This window comes from Carica papaya, chromosome 4 (genome assembly GCF_054855325.1).
Source record: "Carica papaya isolate Zhongbai chromosome 4, ASM5485532v1, whole genome shotgun sequence".
NCBI lineage: Eukaryota > Viridiplantae > Streptophyta > Magnoliopsida > Brassicales > Caricaceae > Carica > Carica papaya.
In genome coordinates, this window is record NC_142312.1 from 30,587,637 (window position 1) to 30,605,404 (window position 17,768).

The 17,768-nt window shown below is 34.4% G+C and overlaps 2 protein-coding genes across 4 annotated transcripts; both read left to right on the top strand.

Moving 5' to 3' along the window:
* Positions 1 to 2,352: 2,352 nt before the first annotated feature.
* On the top strand, positions 2,353 to 15,259 carry LOC110812247 (tRNA (met) cytidine acetyltransferase, putative (DUF616)). Of its 3 annotated transcripts, none has more exons than XM_088218926.1 (10): positions 2,353 to 2,855; positions 3,671 to 3,802; positions 4,103 to 4,432; positions 4,775 to 4,988; positions 5,183 to 5,292; positions 5,377 to 5,579; positions 5,663 to 5,766; positions 12,773 to 12,960; positions 13,062 to 13,261; positions 14,779 to 15,259. In XM_088218926.1, exons 1-10 carry the CDS (start codon positions 2,846 to 2,848, stop codon positions 14,977 to 14,979), a joined length of 1,692 nt encoding a protein of 563 aa, XP_088075052.1. In that variant the 5' UTR covers positions 2,353 to 2,845; the 3' UTR covers positions 14,980 to 15,259. The 3 variants fall into 3 exon arrangements, with proteins under 3 accessions (XP_088075052.1, XP_088075050.1, XP_088075051.1); XM_088218924.1 differs by having other exon boundaries at positions 2,354 to 2,855; positions 3,117 to 3,802; XM_088218925.1 differs by having other exon boundaries at positions 2,354 to 2,855; positions 3,423 to 3,802.
* Positions 15,260 to 15,389: 130 nt separating this feature from the next.
* Positions 15,390 to 17,736, top strand: LOC110812288 (uncharacterized). Its single transcript, XM_022039023.2, has one exon. It carries the CDS (start codon positions 16,881 to 16,883, stop codon positions 17,313 to 17,315), a length of 435 nt encoding a protein of 144 aa, XP_021894715.1. The 5' UTR covers positions 15,390 to 16,880; the 3' UTR covers positions 17,316 to 17,736.
* Positions 17,737 to 17,768: the final 32 nt, after the last annotated feature.

A 17,768-nucleotide genomic window follows, 5' to 3' on the forward strand; every position in this document is an offset into this window, starting at 1 on the left:
CCCCTGTGGTCATATTAGAGCAAAACAAATGGCGAGTGATCTGAAAATCACGTTCAAACCCTGACAGGGTTGCTGCAGCCAAAAACCCGCAACCTCCTTCGATGAAACCCTTTCCGATTCTCATTTTGTATGATTTTTTTACCGTTGTATTCACCGTTCTATTTTTCGTAGGTTGATCGAAGGAGAAATCCTAGTTGCGAAGGAAAGTCGGCGGTGCCGATAGAGCTGCCGTACCTGGAAACCTCACAACCGGTAGGTTTCAGTTTCTTGATTTTTTCAGATAACTAAGACTCTCTAACGTATTTTTTCACAGGGATATTGTAAAGTCGACTGAAACTGGTCTAAATTTGCTGAAAACAGTTAGGCTGAGGCAAATCACCGGTGTGTCAGAATCTCGAAATTGGTCGAAAAGAATTTTTAACACTGATTTTAGATTTTTGGTACGTGAAGCGTGTTTAATCTCCCAAAAAAATTCAAGAAATCCGGGGACCGCCAGGAGGTGCAGTAGAAAGTGCAGTGTTTGGGACACCGATTCGGGTAAGAACTATTCACTCTATTTTCTGTTATGGAATTGAAGCTTAAAAATTAATAATATGGTATTCTGTGAAATTTAGAAAACTTTGAGAATAATTACATGTAACTAATGGAACTAGAACCGGGTAGTTATTTATTTGTCATGTTTAACTGATTATTTAATTGTACAGCTTTAAATACATGATAATGAATTGAATTAGTTAAATAATTCAATTGTATTTTCTTGATACATATATCGCTTGTTTTTGATTGTGAAACGTGAAATTAATATACAAATGGAGAATTGCTTGATGATGTAAATTAATAAATGATTGTCTTACCGGATATCCTGAAAGATGGTAAACATACTAGGTATATAGGGAACCTTTACCGTGAACGTTACCTTATACCGGATGGAGTATTGAGAGATGGTATTTTTAGTGTTCATATCAGACATGGTATAGAGACGGCTCGGTTCACCCTCATACCGAACGTGATATCGAGGGATGATATTTTTTGCGCTCATACCGAACAAGATATGGGGACGGTCAGTTAATTGACAAGTTTATATATTGAGTTCACGCGTAAGGGGACATCCCTATAGACCCCTAGAAGTACCAGTAAGTAGATAAAAAGGAAAATTGTTGTTATTGCTCACTTATATAAGAAATTATAATGTTATTTGAGTTATTGTATTTATAGGTTGATTTTAAAAATCTCATAATGGTAACTATGTAATAAATAGTTTTCGTTGTGATAAATGAACTTACTTAAAAGATTGATTTTAAAAATCTCATAATGGTAACTATGTAATAAATAGTTTTCGTTGTGATAAATGAACTTACTTAAATTAAAAGCTCCATTAGTCGTTTTATATTTTTTTACCAACATTTAGTTTTCGTATTGGTGAGTAGTGTAATATTCTTATTGGGTTAGTGTAGCTCACCCCTATTAATTATTTCAGATAAAAAAGATTAAGACCCAAATCTTAATTAGCAGGAGGGCTGTGAATAGGTGTTTCTCGGATCCTATCAAGAGCTAGTAGAAGTTAACATTCCTACAACATTTATTTACTATTTTCATATGTTATTTCATTTTTTTTATTAACTATTATGAAAGAGATATTTCCGTATCCTTATTGTGCATTCAAATTTATGTGTAAAGAATATAAACTCTAACGTTATTATACGTTTCCACATATTTAATTCAAATTTATTTTACCCGGGTTATGAGACGTTACACTCACGCTATATGCATATTTAATATAGTATCAACTATGAATTATTTAATACTTTTATGCAAGTCTCAAGTGAAAGGGAACCACAATCATAATTATATGTTGCCGACTTTAGTTTAATGTCATTATCCCTAATATGAACCTTATATTTTTAGATCAATACGAGTATCTTTCAAAGGACATCTTCATTTAGTGTATTAAAATGATACAATCGTGATTTTCATAATCTAGTGAATTCCTTAAACTTAATTTCTCTGAGAATTGATCTTAATAAAATTATTAAAAGAAGATTTTGATACCACTTTTGTTTAATTCGATATAATAAAGTCAAGTTCAACCTTTTGTTTCAGAATGTTGTATTCTGTTTGTTATAATTGACGACTATGTGTTATATAATTGATAAATGTATAATTTTATATAAAAAAAAATAAAATTTATTAATAAAATAAAATAACCTTAATTATTAGTAAGTTAATTGTTATTCCACATATATATATATATATATATATATAAATTGGGTTTTTTAAGATATTTAATTCTTAAAATTAACAAAAATTGTTCAATTCCCAATTTGGAGAGTCAAGTAAATAACAAAATAAAATTTTTGGGAGAGATTCTAAGAAACCCTCCTACCATATTTATTCTACACAACCCTCACAATGCAAGTCACCAATGAAAAACTCTCAAATAAATTCTCTTTCACATTCTAAATGTGTTAGGAATTGATCTGAATTCCATTAATGTTCTTCCTCAATTCCGTGGGACAATGTGATCATGAATTCATGAGCATTCCCAATTCCCATCGTAATATCAGGAGGACATCCACATCGGATCATATTTTCTTCACCAACCGACTTTCTAATTTTGAAAATCATCAATCCCACCGTGTCTAAAACGGAAATAATCACTTCTTGTCATCGCGCTTTAAATAAATTCGTTAAAAGTCCCGAAAAAGCCAAATTTGGGTTTTTTTTTTTTCGAAAAAAGAACAAAATCTTATTCAGAGCCAAACACTGATCTGCGAATGCAACGTTTTCACCGTCGACACCACGTTTTCAGAGAAGGGAAAAGACCCGTTTCAGAAGAGTTTCTCAAATGCATAAAGGTTAGTCCTCTAAAAGAAATTTTTGGGTTATGTTTTGATTTCGGGGTTTTTTTTTCTTTTCTGAATAAGCTTGTTAATTTGATTATGTTTGGATTTGAAGTTTGTGCAGCATTGTGATTGAATTGTAATGGAATTCAACTGGAACTGTAGATTTAAACAATTCTAAAATTATGGGTTTTAGTATTTGATATAGAATAGGAATAAATACCCCTTTTTTTATCTTAGGAAAAATGAATTTGATGAAATAACTATTGTATGCAGGTGGGTTTTGTATATAATGTGTAGGAAGATATTGTGGTGCAGGCTTTTGTTTAAGGGAAAAGTCGAACTACATTGGATTTTGCAATCGACTTCAGTGAAATTGAAAGTAGGTTGATTGCTTGGAAATTCTGAAAAGTTGGGTAATTGATTTTGGCACTGGATTACGTAGTTATGTGTTCCGTTTGGATGAATCTTTCATCATTCTAGCTAAGGTTGTATAATTGGACGAAACTTTTAACATCGTGTTAAAGTCACGTTGTGCAGTTCAATACGATATTGATGTGCTTGCATTTGGTTTTTTGGTAGCATTGTGGGTTGTCCTCTTTGTGTGAGAGGCAAAGAGAGTTCATTCTCAAGAGGTAAAAAGAGGAGATATGAGACTTGAACCCGTGGGCTTGGAGATACAATGACTGGAAAGTCATTGGGAATCCGTACAGGGAGTTATGGGTCACTGCAGTCATACAACGGTGGTGGATTGCAGTTACAGGCAACTAAACAATCCAATAAACAATCGAGTATTACACGTAAACCTTCTTCTAAGATGCTTCTTTCAGGTTCCAAGGAGAAGGAGAGGCCCCTCTCTTTTGTGTGTTGCCGATATTTAGGCCGCAGGAGGGTTTCAATGCTGCTGCTTGCACTACTTGCCCTTGTGGTATTTGTGTGGGGTTCCTATACAGTTAATAAAGGTAATACTTGTTTCTCCTGTAACTATATTTCATTTCAGCTTTGATATCATAATCATGGTTTTAATTTTATGAGTAAACAAACTAATGCAAAGAGCTCAATGCAGCAGCATTTGTTCAATATGGATAATTTATTCCATGAATTAAAGTTTCTAGATGTCTAGCATTGATACAAATTGAGCTTGTTCATTTATCTTTATGTTGTAGGTTCTGTTTTTTGGGGACGGTATTTGATCCAAATATTGTATGAGGTAGTTAACTAACATCTAAAATGCCTTTTCTTTTGTGTGATTGGTACACCAGAAAGCGCTGGTCCAAATGTTCACCAGCATATTGGAAGGTTGAATTCTTATAGCAACCAAGCACCAGGCAACAGGGAGCACTCAACTTTTCCTGTCATTAAGAAGGCTGGAAGTTCTTCCACATTGACTCACTCGGGCGTAGATATAGGCCACCGACTTATTCCACCGCCACCATCACCACCACTACCACCTCCTCCTTCTCATCCTTCTTCTCCTCCTCCTACCATTCTAGCTTCTGCAGTTGCAGCTATTTCTTCCTCACACCATCCATGTGAGAATTTTGCATTTCCTCCTCCCCCTCCACCTAATAGAAGACGGATTGGACCGCGACGTAAGTTTGAGTTGCTGTTCTTTTTCTTTTCTTCTTTTCGTTTCCCATTATTTTTCGTGATTAGTATATGCTAAATAGCCTGATGCTAAACATGAAACATCTATACTAGTTTTAGTTGTTTCAGAAAACGTCTTAAGTTGGAAATACCTATCATAATGGTGCAATTTGTTTATAATTGGTACATCATCGCAACCATTGTCAATGTCATTATTTGTATATGAAAGAACTAAATATCTTAGAAAATAATTCTATGATGGCTCGAGATGAATAAAAGCTGAATTTTGACACATAAATCTCCCATTTCCATATCTTGATTGTGTTCTTGCTCTCATGTTTATTCAGCATGTCCAGTTTGCTACATGCCTGCGGAGCAGGCAAAGGAAAGCATGCCAAGTTCTCCATCAACATTTCCAGTGCTTCAGAATTTGACATATGTTCATGATGAAAATCCTGTTAAAGTTGAACCACATGGAGGTTCCGAGTTTGGTGGATATCCTTCTCTGAAGCAGAGGAACAATTCTTTTGAGATAAAAGAGACGATGAAAGTGCATTGTGGGTAGGCTTCATACTTTTTGGGAGTTTTCTTTTAAAGTTACTGGAATTGTTTTGACTATGGCTAGACTATTTTTAATCTATATTCTTTTTTTGGTGGTGGTGTTGGTTTGCAACAAAATTTGATGTTCTTTTTTTGGATAAACTCATAAATGTCCGGTTATGTTATTTTTTCTTACTTAATATTCTTTTTTAAAGATTTGTCAAAGGAAGTAAACCAGGTCGTGCGACTGGATTTGATATTGATGAGGCTGTTCGCGTGGAATTGGAAGTGTTTCATGAGGTCATTGTTGCGTCGGCAATATTTGGTACTGCTGTGAAGACAAACTTCTAGATGGGCTTTCTTTCATTTATATTTATCTTTTCATTATTATGTTAATGCATATTTGTAGGGAACTATGATCTAATCCAAGAGCCACAGAACATTAGTGAAGCAGCAAGGAAAAATGTTCCTTTCTATATGTTTGTTGATGAAGAGACAGAAGCATATATTAAGAACACTACTAGTTACTCAGAAAATGATAGGAGGGTTGGATTATGGAGAATTGTCGTTGTCCATAATGTTCCTTATGATGATGCAAGACGAAATGGAAAGGTAATCATTTGATTTCAGTTATGTAATACTGAACTATGATTTAAAAACACTGTTTATTACTAACACGACATCTTGCGAGGCAGGTTCCGAAGCTTCTATTGCATAGGATTTTTCCTAATGTCCACTATTCTATATGGATTGATGGAAAGCTCAAGCTTGTTGTAGATCCATATCAAATTCTTGAGAGGTACAATCCATGCTCTTTTGTTAGCTTTACCTTAAGTTTGGTTGAAGTGGCATGCTTCATGTAGAGCCTAATAGGTTTAAAGTTGGTTTCATAGACAATGTTCTTTTATAATCAATAGGAATATGACTTGCGAAATTCTGTTATACACAAACAAGTTTTGATTGAAAAGGTATGAGAAGAAACAATATGTTTAGTGGAGTTTCCAATGGAGAAAGGTTTCACTTGTCATGATGTCCTTAGTCATGTGAAGATTCTGGACTGCTCTAAAATCTGATGTTGTCCATTTAGTTTTTGGCTTGGCAAGATTATTTTCTTGAATTCTATGTGGAATTTGTTTTTATAATCTGGAACTTCAAACTTTTTGTGGTACAAGCATCTTAGTTACCATATACTGTTATAACCTAGTTTTTCCAAATTCAAAGTTATCTCATTTTGAGCTATGTTAAATTTAAGGCTACATATCTGTGAAATGAGGTTAGGAAAAAGAAGAAAAAAATAGCTTGATGAACTTGAAAAGGATTAATGGATTGGTGATTATCAAACTTCCAGCTATATAGAGCTTGATCACAAATATATATTTACTTGTTTTTGACTTTGCTTAAAACTTGTAATCATTGTATAGCTAGTGATGGTTACAGGGTGGATATGGGCAGGTACGCACACTCCGCATCTCTCCCGCAAAGAAAAAACTTCTATCCATCCCTGCTTCATACTGGATCAGATTTAAATCTAATTACTCGTCTCTATTCTCCCATTAATTTCTTATACCCACCTCTCCCATCCTGCCAAAATACCTTGTTTATCTATTTTTTTACTTACAAATATTTAAAAATGATCACTTCAAATAATTCAACAATATACAAATCAATAGTTAGCGTAAAAAAAATCTAAATTATTATTTAAATAATATGCTGCTAATCAATATAATTTAATTAAACTTAATATTTACCTTGTATAATACAACATATTAAATGTAATTTTAGAATTCATAAACGACATAGAAGGGTATGATTGGAGCAGTTGTATACATTATCCATACTCACCTAGTACTTATGCCATATATTTTTTCTTTCACCTATATTAATGCTGTACTTCTTATTGTTTACCCGTTTACTCGCTAGTAACAGAGTGGGTAGGTGCATGTTAAAGTGTAACCCACCTCATTGGCCATTGCTAAGTATAGAGAGTGATATTTTCATGATTACTACCATTAGAATTTAGGGATTTGGAGAGGTAGATAATTTGGCATCATCTTTGAGTACAAGGATCTATTGACTCTTCATGATGTCTGAAACAAATTCATCACTGCTTATATAAGTTGGATGTTGAACTTTGTTAACTCCCTTTGGCTAGGTTTAACACCAACGGAAAAGCTGTATCTCTCTCCCTCTCTCCCCCCCCCCCCCCTCCCCCCCGTTGTGTGTTCCCTCATCTCTTCTTATGTAGGTCTCTCCCTTGGACATTTTTGGTCATTGAGCTCAAGTCCTTCGATGGTGCTCTTGAGGGTAGAGTTATGGATGTTCATGGGAGTGTCTAAAAATTGTTGAGGCAATAGACCTTCCATTGTCTTTGGGAAAATGAGGGAACCAGCACACCCTCTAGAGCTCTTCTCTAATTGTAGATCCTTTTGAGGGCGTGCTCTTGTTCTAGATTTGGTAGCTTGTGAAGTTTCTTGCCCTCCCCCAATCATCCCTTTCAATTTATTTTAAGAGTTGCTTTTGAGGGATGGTAGCTTTTGCAAAAGTTTTATTTAATGTGGATATGGAGAAGGGATTCAATTGTGAGGCGAGTTAGGAAATTTTTTAAAATTCAAAATACCCTCTCTCCAAAGGTTTGCAAATCGAGCTGGAGCTAGTTAAGTCAAAAGAGTTTGGGCATTTGTTGCTATAAAGGGTACATGAGTTGAAGCTACAAGGTCCAAGCAAAGGAAAAAAGAGAAGAGGACTTTGTAGTTGTTGGCTAGGTTATTAGGTGGTGTGGTTATCAGAGATCCATTCTAGGTAAAGAGTGCATGTTGTCTCTTATCTTCCTTTTCTTCTTTTTCTTCTTCTTCTTTTTCTTCAAATCCATCTTGATTGGCTGCATCGATGCAATTTTTGAGCTTCAATTGGGAAGTTGTATCCAGTAATATGTGAGGAATAGGGGAGGCTCTATGACTAAGTAGCTGGGGATCAAAGGTTCAAAGAAGCCTCTGAAAGTCTACCAGAGGAGGAGACGGTTGTCCAAGGTGTTGGATGAAGTGATTAGGGAGAGTCAACATGCCTTTGTGGAGGCATATAGATTTTGGACGCAGTCACGGTGACAAATGAAGTGGTGGGTAAAAAGAAAGAAGAGATTCATTACAAGTTAGATATGGAGAAGGCATATGATATGTTAATTGGGAGTTCGTAAATTATATGCTAGGTATGTTGGGTTTTGGACAAAAGTGGAGGAGATGGATGAAGTCGTGTTTTACGATGCTCTCATTTGCTATTATGATGAATGGAGGACTTTCTTCTTCTTTTTTTAAGGCGTATAGATGATTGAGATAGGGAAATCCTTTATCACCCACTCTATTCATTATTGTTATGGAAGCATTGAGTAGATTGTTGGAGAAAGCCAAGGAGTTGGAGTTGTTGAGTTGTGTGAAGGTGGGAGAGGTGCTCATCAAATGGAGGTATTGCACTTATTTTTCGTTGATGACACTTTGATTTTCTACCAACTTAAGAAGCGAATGATATTAAATCTTAGATGTGTTTTGATGTGCTTCTAAGCCGTGTCTAGATTGAATATTAATTTTAAATAAATTTGAAATGGTCGTTGATGACACTTTGATTTTCTACCAACTTAAGAAGCGAATGATATTAAATTTTAGATGTGTTTTGATGTGCTTCTAAGCCGTGTTTAGATTGAATATTAATTTTAAATAAATTTGAAATGGTAAAATTATGAGACAGGGTAGATGAGGAAAGGTTTGTTGATGTCTTGGGTTGCCAATTTGGTAAGCTACCTATTAAGTATTTTGTCGTTTCTCTAGGATCTAGATATAAAAATGTAAGAACATGGGAACCTGTGATTGATATACTCGAGAGAAGACTTGCAGGGTAGAAGAGGAATTATTTGTCCAAGAGTGGGAGATTAATGCTCATAAAAGCACACTTACAAACCTCCCTATAATATTATTTATCGGCTATGACCATGCCAGTGAAGATAGTAAAAACACTGAAAAATTTTCAATGTTGTTTTCTGTGGGGAGATGATGAGAGTTGTAGGAGATACCACCTAGTGAAGTGAGATAAGGCAAGGCTACCTATGAAGCAAGGTGGTTGGGGCTTAGATCATTTGTTGAAATGGATATTGTCTTACAAGGCAATGGTTATACTGGTACATGAGTGATGAGGGGAGGCTGTGGAAGAGGGTTATAGATGCTCGTTGGAGTTTGATGATGGTGGAGGGTTGGGTTTATGGAGGAAGATTGGTATGGGGAGATAAAAGTTCCAGGAATGCATTCAATGGAAGGTGGGTAGGGGGAATAAAATCTTATTATGAGAGGACGAATGGATTGGTAGGCGAATCCTTAAAAACCAATTTTCGAGGATTTATGCTATTGCACAAACAAAGGATATAATGGTGGAGGAAACATATAGAGGGGAAAGTGGTTGAAGGGGAGGGTTGTGAATGTAATTAGAAATTTAAGTGATTGGGAGATTGAAGAGTATGGGGTGTTATTTTGTCCAATAAACAGTTGAGTGATAACAGGGATAGAATTGTGTGGAAATTGGAGAAGGATGGGAAGCTCACTATTAAATTTTATTACAATCATGGTGGGGATGACGTAGTTCTCTGTTAGAGAGATTTGGAAGGTGAAGGCAACTCCAAGGATAGCTTTTTTTTTGCATGAGAAGTGGGTAGAGATGCATCCTGACTATTGATAACTTAATGAGAAAGGGTAAAATACTGGTGAATGGTTGTTATCTGTGTAAGAAAGCGCTATTGAATCTTGCAACCACATTCTTCGTTGGTGCCCGATCGTGTATAGTATCTAGATGATGGTGTATGGGCTGTTAGGGATCAATTCGGTTATTATGGGATCGGTGATAGATGAATTATGACCTTGGTGTGTGATATGTACAAAGAAAAAAAATTGTAAATCTTATTTTTTTAACTATGTTTTGGGTGGTATGGAAAGAGAGGAATAGTAGAGCTATTGAAGGATATGAGGAGAATATGGATAGAATTAAGAATAGATGAAATCATGTTTTTTGTTTTTCGATTTTGAGTCATGACATCTATAGGTTGGAAGATTTTGGAAATATTATTGATAGACTAATTATTCTGTAAATATCTTGTAAATGGTAAGAATTCCCTTGGTGCCTTTTGATTTCATATACCATTTTTTTTTTTATCTCAAGAAGAGTCTACTAGAGGGGATGTCATTTTAGGCCTTATCTGAATGTTCAATAATGATGATATGGTTTTTTCATTAATTTTTTATATTTATTTGCATTTGCAAACATATGGTATAGTTTTTTTGTAGTTGAGTTGTGGTTCTCAAAATCATGATTTTTTTTTTATTTTTTCAAACCAGCGATTCGGTGGTTTTATGATGATTTAATAATTTTTTCCTTTTATACTGTTAATATTTTTTATTATTTACAACATTACCCTTCTCTTTATTTCTTCTACCCAACCTTATATTCTTCTTCTTCTTTTCAAAATATTATGTATATATATATATATATATATATATTTTTATATATAAATATCTATTTATATATTCAATTAAATTCATGTATTTATAATTTTAATTATATATATGTATATAATATATTTAAATATATCGATTTTATATATACATATATTTATATATTTAATTATATATAAATACATGCATATAATATTTTAAATATATATGTATATATTATATTTAATTGTATATATATATATATTTAATTATATATATTTATATATCTCTATATTTAATATTTATATATATATAATTTTTTCTCTTTTTAATTTCTATTTATTACTATATACAATAAAATATGAATAAAATAAAAAATTTGTTCAAATATACAACTATATTATCTTGTCAATCCAAACAAAAACAGTTGTCACTATAAGACATTAATAGACATCATCCAAATATGATTAAATTTGAACATTCATAAATCTTACACATACCCGACCGTACCTGACATTAATGAATTCTCATGTAAGTCATCCAAACAGGCCCTTAACGGTAAATAGAGGGCGAGCACCTAGTTTAGAAGTATCTAGCCTAACTAATTGCTATGTTAATTTTGTAATTTTTCGATAAGACTCGGATTAGTTGCAGCAATAATGTTCCTTTTTTTGTTATTTCAATTCTGGAATATCCTTAGTTTGTTATGATTCTCAAAAGAACAAATAGAAAAATTTGTAATTCAAGAATGTATGTAAGCACAAAAATTCTTCTGAAAAATTGGAATGGAATCAACAATTTTTTTCTTGAAATCCTCTCTATTTTATTTTTATTCTCTCATTCTACTTCTCACTTCTTCTCTTGTTAATTCCTAAAAAGCCTAGAACCTAACCTTGAGCTTGGATGTTCACCTGAACCCTAACCCTATTAGAGTCTATGGGTTAGTTAATTGCAGATTTCAATGGCTAAAGAGTTTCAAGTGGCAGGCATCTAGAAGGCTTTCAAGGGCTTGGTAAGTGTTGGAAAAGCCAAATATTTCTCATCTTCTCAGCGACTAATAGGTCATTTTGAAGGAAAGAAATAGAAGGGATTTTTAAAATTTAGTTTTTCCATTTATTAAATTAGGGTTTAATGGTTCCAGACTCCAAATTTTTTCGTTTAAGGGCAAGTCTCTTTTTCTGACTAGAACTTCGGGAACCTAATGGATAGTTTGACTAATTTGTAAGTTATATTTGGAAGTTCATCCCTTTAGTGCTTCGTTAATATATATATTTTCCTTAAAAAAAGTTACAATGATTTAGTTGAATAGGCTAGGATAAGGTAAGGATGTGATCATTGGGTCAAGAAGATGATTCAGTAGTGTATGTGACTATAGTACCCTCAAAATGTTTAAGAACATAAGTAATCAATATTAAAATAAGATAATAATGATTAATAAAAGAATTTAAATGCATTAAAATAAGAATAAAATAAATTTAATACTAAATGTCTAAATATAAAATTATTTCAACATATTACAAGATAAAAATTATTTTCCAATCATGTTTTAATTAGTTTTTAATTTAATAAAAACTGGACTGGAAATCATGGTCACAAGGTTGTGATTCACCTCCTGATGTCTTTCTTGGTTACGACGGGACTGGATGAAGGTGGTTTCTTATTTCCTTCTCTGGTAAGCTTCAGGTGGTCCGAAGGCAGTAGGTGGCTCTTGTTTCTAAATTATGTTTTTTGGTAATTAGTGTAGTCTATGAGGGTTTATGGAAGAAACAAAAATCAAATGGGTATTTTGGTAAAAATAAACACTATGCTTCTTGGATAGTGCTGGTTCAATCTGGTGGTGTGACTAACACTGCTCCCTATGGGTAAGATATTGACTTACCGCTTATCCCATCCAATTGAGTTTAGCTCTCAAACATTGAGTAGGCTGTGTAAGACCTCTTTACCTATCCCTGTAACAGACATGGCCTTTGTTCAGGAATGTTGCCTCACGTTTCGGTTAAATATATCTCACACTTTGGTATCATCACATTGAACAAATTTATCCTAGTACATCTTCATGAAAGTTAATCTGTTTTAGCCTTTTGTAGGATGTTTCTTGTCTTATCAGATTAAAGTGCTTTTGTTATTCAGGCTTGTTACATTCCTCAAACTTGGAATATAGATATGAATTAGATCATTTTGAGGCTTCTTTAAGCATCCAGCAATTGACTTTCATGTGCTGTTCACACTTCAGGCTCTTAGGGTGGGATGTAATTAGGATCCTGTAGTCACTTTGGATAAATTATGATTGTTTACTAAGTATACAGTCAATAATTTTTCTTGGCATACATATGCCTTTTCCAGATTCTTGTGGCGTGAAAATGCTACTTTTGCAATATCAAGGCACTATAGACGCTTTGACGTGTTTGAAGAGGCTGAAGCCAATAAAGCTGGTAAAAAGTATGACAACTCATCCATTGATTATCAGATCGAGTTTTATAAGAAGGAGGGTTTAACACCATATTCAGAGGCTAAGCTTCCTATTACCAGTGGTAGGTTTAGATGTTTGATGTGATATGTACTCATACCTTTGTTCTTAACAGGTTTGTCTTATAGCTTAAATTTGAGTTTTCTCAAACATTGACTTGTGCAGATGTGCCTGAAGGCTGCGTTATCATAAGGGAACATATTCCCATCACAAATCTTTTCACATGTCTTTGGTTCAACGAAGTTGACCGTTTTACTTCCAGGGATCAGCTAAGCTTCTCTACAGTGAGAGATAAAATCATGGCAAGAGTTAACTGGAGCATCAACATGTTTATGGATTGTGAGAGGCGCAATTTTGTGGTACAGGTAAAAATTGTATTGCCATAATAATGTGGATAGAAGATTATTTCAAGCATTTAACTTGGATGTTGTTTTCGGTTCTTCCCTCCTTTTCCTTTTCAGGTATTTTTTATCGCATTAAATTGGTAGTAATAGAGAAAGCCATTTAAAGATAGATTTTTGAACCTTAGTTCTCTCATTTGTATGTTGTTTTGACGAAAAAGTTTTATTGTGGAGCACCTTTCTGAAAGATTAACTGTATGAAAAATGTACAAAGCGATTATCTTGTATAATTGAGTTCTATGATTGCTTCACCAATTCTGTGTCATAGGGGATTAGGGTGCTCTGATGGGGGTTTTGACTTCATTCTTCATGTGAATGGTGCACTTGGCTTCGAAAAAATGTGTTATAGAACCCATCCACGCCATTCCAATCTTTAGTCTACTTGGTTAAGGGAGGGGTTCCTGGAAACTGTATGCAATTGCATTTTCATTATGGTAAATAGTGACCTTCTGGCCCTTCCCTGCATTATAAAATGTTAATCTTTGGTCTACTTGGTTAAGGGAGGGATTCCTGGATTTCATTATGGTAATAGTGACCTTCTGGTCCTTCGCTGCATCATAAAATGTTAGGGTCATCTAAAGTAGGATGTAGTTATGGGTTTGTAATAAGAAAAGGTAAGGGCTCATTAAGAGAACCTCTTCATCACTTGCGTTAGGGAGTCGCAAAGAACCGATCACTTTGATAAGGGGTCGTTAAGGAAGAACCCTTAAATATATCTAAGTTTACGAACGAGGCATACCTTTTTAGATAATTCCTCTTGCTTTTTTCTTTTTGTTCATGGATGCTGCAGGTTTACACAACTTTAGAGAATATTGGATTTCAATAGCTCCTAAGGAATAGGTAACTCCCACACTGTGGAGTAATCTCCTCACATCTAGTGAAAAAAGAAAAATATTATTCAGAATCTGTCTAGGAACTGCGAAAAAATTAATATAGTTTGTTCTTGTTGGCTCCAGAAGCATAAATGTTCTACAAACCAAACCAAACATCTTATCCTTATTATTACTCATTTAGACCGTACAATCGCTCGCTCCCTCAACGTGGGTGTCCACAAAGGTGTAGGAAGGTTACATTGAAATCAAGGGAGTTAGACTTAAGTGCCGTCCTCTTGTGTTCTCTTTCCATTTTGTACTTGATCACGATCATTTCATCATTACACAGTTTCAGGAATGATTTAAGACTTTTTGAAAGACATAATGCCTTGAGTAGTCCCAATGAGGCATCTGAGGGTGAAACTCCAAGCCAATGAACTTGCACTTCAGAAGTCACCTTATAACCTAAGATCTGATACTAGATCGATATGTTTCTTAACTCGAGATCTCATCATGGGTATTGGAATCGTTTGGGCTACACAAGGGAGCATTCAATTATCTCTTAGTAATAGAAGTACTCTAAAACTTGAATTTTCAGGGATTTGATTTGTACTCTACAAATTTCCTAAATATGATTTGTACCTATACCTGAATTCTTGTGATTTGCAGGTTTACCACAGAGATTTGATGATGAGCATGGCCCCTCCAATTGCTGTTGCAGCTGAAAACTCATTGGCTGTGTCTCAGGGTAAGTTAACAGGAAGGAATCCGGCAGGCAGGAAGATTCCTCCTAAGCATGGTAGGGACAAGAGATCTGGTTCAAGGCGTCACCGTAAGGTTGTTGCCAGTAATCGGGACAACAATTTATAATTTTCTTTATTTTTTTTTTCATTCAAAGAAAAATGTCCCCTCTTTTCCATTTTCCTTTTTAAGTTCTTTCCACTGCTTCTTAACATACATCAAAGGTAGGAGGATTGTTAGATGAGTATAGGAGGATCAGAAGAAGGAAACGGTTTTTGCTAGAAAGTGATCATTAAAGAGAATTGGCATAAAATTTTGTTGGAAACTTGTGGATATATATTCTTTTATTATTGTAAATACTTTATGCCACAACATAAATTTCATACAATCTATTCCCAATTTCCTTGAATCTCGGGAGTGAAGTATACATGTTTAACGTGCATGCTAGAGTGTAATAAACACCTGCATTATTCTATTTGATGTACTTGTGGTATATATGTGTGTGTGTATATATGTCCGTATTGTTTCTTTCTAAGATTGCATACTGAAAGGTCATTTTGAGGTGACCAATCTGGTTAAGGAAGGTTCTGGCATTTTTCTTTGTTTAGGACCTTCTAGCATTTGGTTAAACCTAACAGTCACATGAATGGTGAGCATTGTCAAAATAGAGTGTGAATGTTAATGAGCTCACAAGGGGAGGTTCTTTTTTGATCATCTCTACTATTCAAGTAATTTGATGATATACGAGCAAGAGATCGAAGTTATATCAGTCTGTTCATTTGGTATTATCATGTTCATATCCTCCTACTCTTCTTTCTTTGTTTTTTTAATGCAAGTAAATTTTGGAGGTGAAGCATGTCATTCTCATCTCTGTTTTACAAAATAATTTAGTAGCTTTCAATTGGTCGGCGGCACTCAGAAAACAGAGCACCGCAGCTTGATTACCTGGGACATGGAAAAGGCATTATCTGTTCTGTTCTGCAAAATGTAGATTATCATTACTTTAAATTGAAAAGATAAATAATAATTCACTATGTAAGTCTTTTTTCAATTACTTTACTGAAATTAGAACATGTAATCTTTCATTAAATTAGTTTTTCATTACTTCATGCTCTTTCCAATCCTCCCGACTACCACTAAAGAATGAAGAAATAAAATATTAAAACACCCTTGGACCAGAAAAGAGAATCAAAACACCATCATTAATAATGAATTAATTAATGAATGAATCACAAAAAGATGATATAAGCACCATGGGTTCATGACCCCACAGATGTTGAATTTGCTTGACAGAAGAAGCAAGGAACCAAACAGTGAGTGAATGGGGAAAGGGATGGAAGGGTGACAGTGTTTCTGCCATTAAAGGACACAACTCCAGACCCATACTCAATCCCCTAATCTACCAAAAATCCCCAATACAACGTCAAATCCCAGAGATAAAATAAACCTCTCAACCAAATATTCTTACATATATGGTATTATATTTATTAATATATATCTTGTACGAACCCGTCAATGCACATCTATGACTATTCACTTTTTGTTCTTTTTGTTTGACTCAAATAAAATTAAAAATTTCCTTCTTCTGAAACGCCCTTTCAGTTTCTTCGCTCTTCAGTTTTCTTCTTTTGGATCTAGAATTTTCCTGAATCTCTCCAATTTGATTGTTAGGTAAGAGGGGTCCAGATTCCATAAGCATTTTTTTGTTGTCTCTGTTTGGTGGTCAATTGAGCTTTTCTGGGTTCTCTTAGCATCTGATTCAGTACTGTGTTTGGGATTTGAAGTGGTTCAGAGAAAATCCAAATGGGTTTTGAATTTGATTGATGGGTTTATCTGGGTTTCTCAAATTACAGATTCTAAAGTTAGGAAATGACTTTTGGTCAATGAAATGGGTTTTAGGGGTTTTGACCTTTTAGTTCATCTTCTCTGTTGGGATTCCAATTTTGAGGTCAAGATTATGGGTTTACTCAATCAGATTTAATTTTGAGATTCCGTGTTGACTGAGAAATTTCATCGGTGGACTTTGATCAATGGACTCTCCACTGTTCTTCATCATCTGCATTCTCCATTCTCTGGTTGCTCTTGTTTGTGGGGGATTAATGATGTTTTACACCAATGAAGCCTCTGTGTTTGGCCATGGCATTGAGATTGCTAGCAAGCTCAAAGGATCAACCCCACATGATCAACTCCTGATTCAAATCTCAGAATCATTTTCTGGGTTGCTTTTGATTTCAATTGGATTTGTTTTGTTCATGGTGTCATTTGTCAAGGATAGAGAGTTCCAAACTTACTTTGCTAAAGGTTGTATTCTGCTCCATGTTTCCATGGCTGTGTGGAGAGTTTGCTTTGAAGGAAAGCTTGAAGATCTTGCCTATGAATGGCCTAGGCAGGTTGCTGGGGATATCACATTGGCTTTTTCTTGGATTTTCTTTATTGTATACTCATGGAGGGAGAAATATGATTAAGTAATCAAGTGAAGAAAAAATGAACTGGGGATTTTCCAGAGAAAATCTTTTGTTGGGGGGAAGCTGATGATACTCTTTTGGGTACTGGTGAATGAATTTGAACTGTTCATGGTGGTGACTTCTAGGTTTGGAGGGGTTCTACTCCATGAACTGTAAGAAATATTTGCAGAGAAGAAAATAAGGGGGATTTAGCATGATTTTTCTTGGTAAATCTTGTTTGGGGTCTCGGAAAATTTGTGGAAATGAACTCCAAAGTTGTTGTCTTTCTTGCATTGAGGAGGATCTAAATGTAATTTAAGTTGTCTGAGATTCCAGTTCTTGTAATGCCAAATTGTAAATACTTCTTCTTGTTCATCTTGTAATGAAAAGTGTTTTCTCCATAGAAATAATTATCTTATCCTCTAGGAGGATATTCATGGGATTTTGTCTATTTAGAATAAAACAAAATTTAAA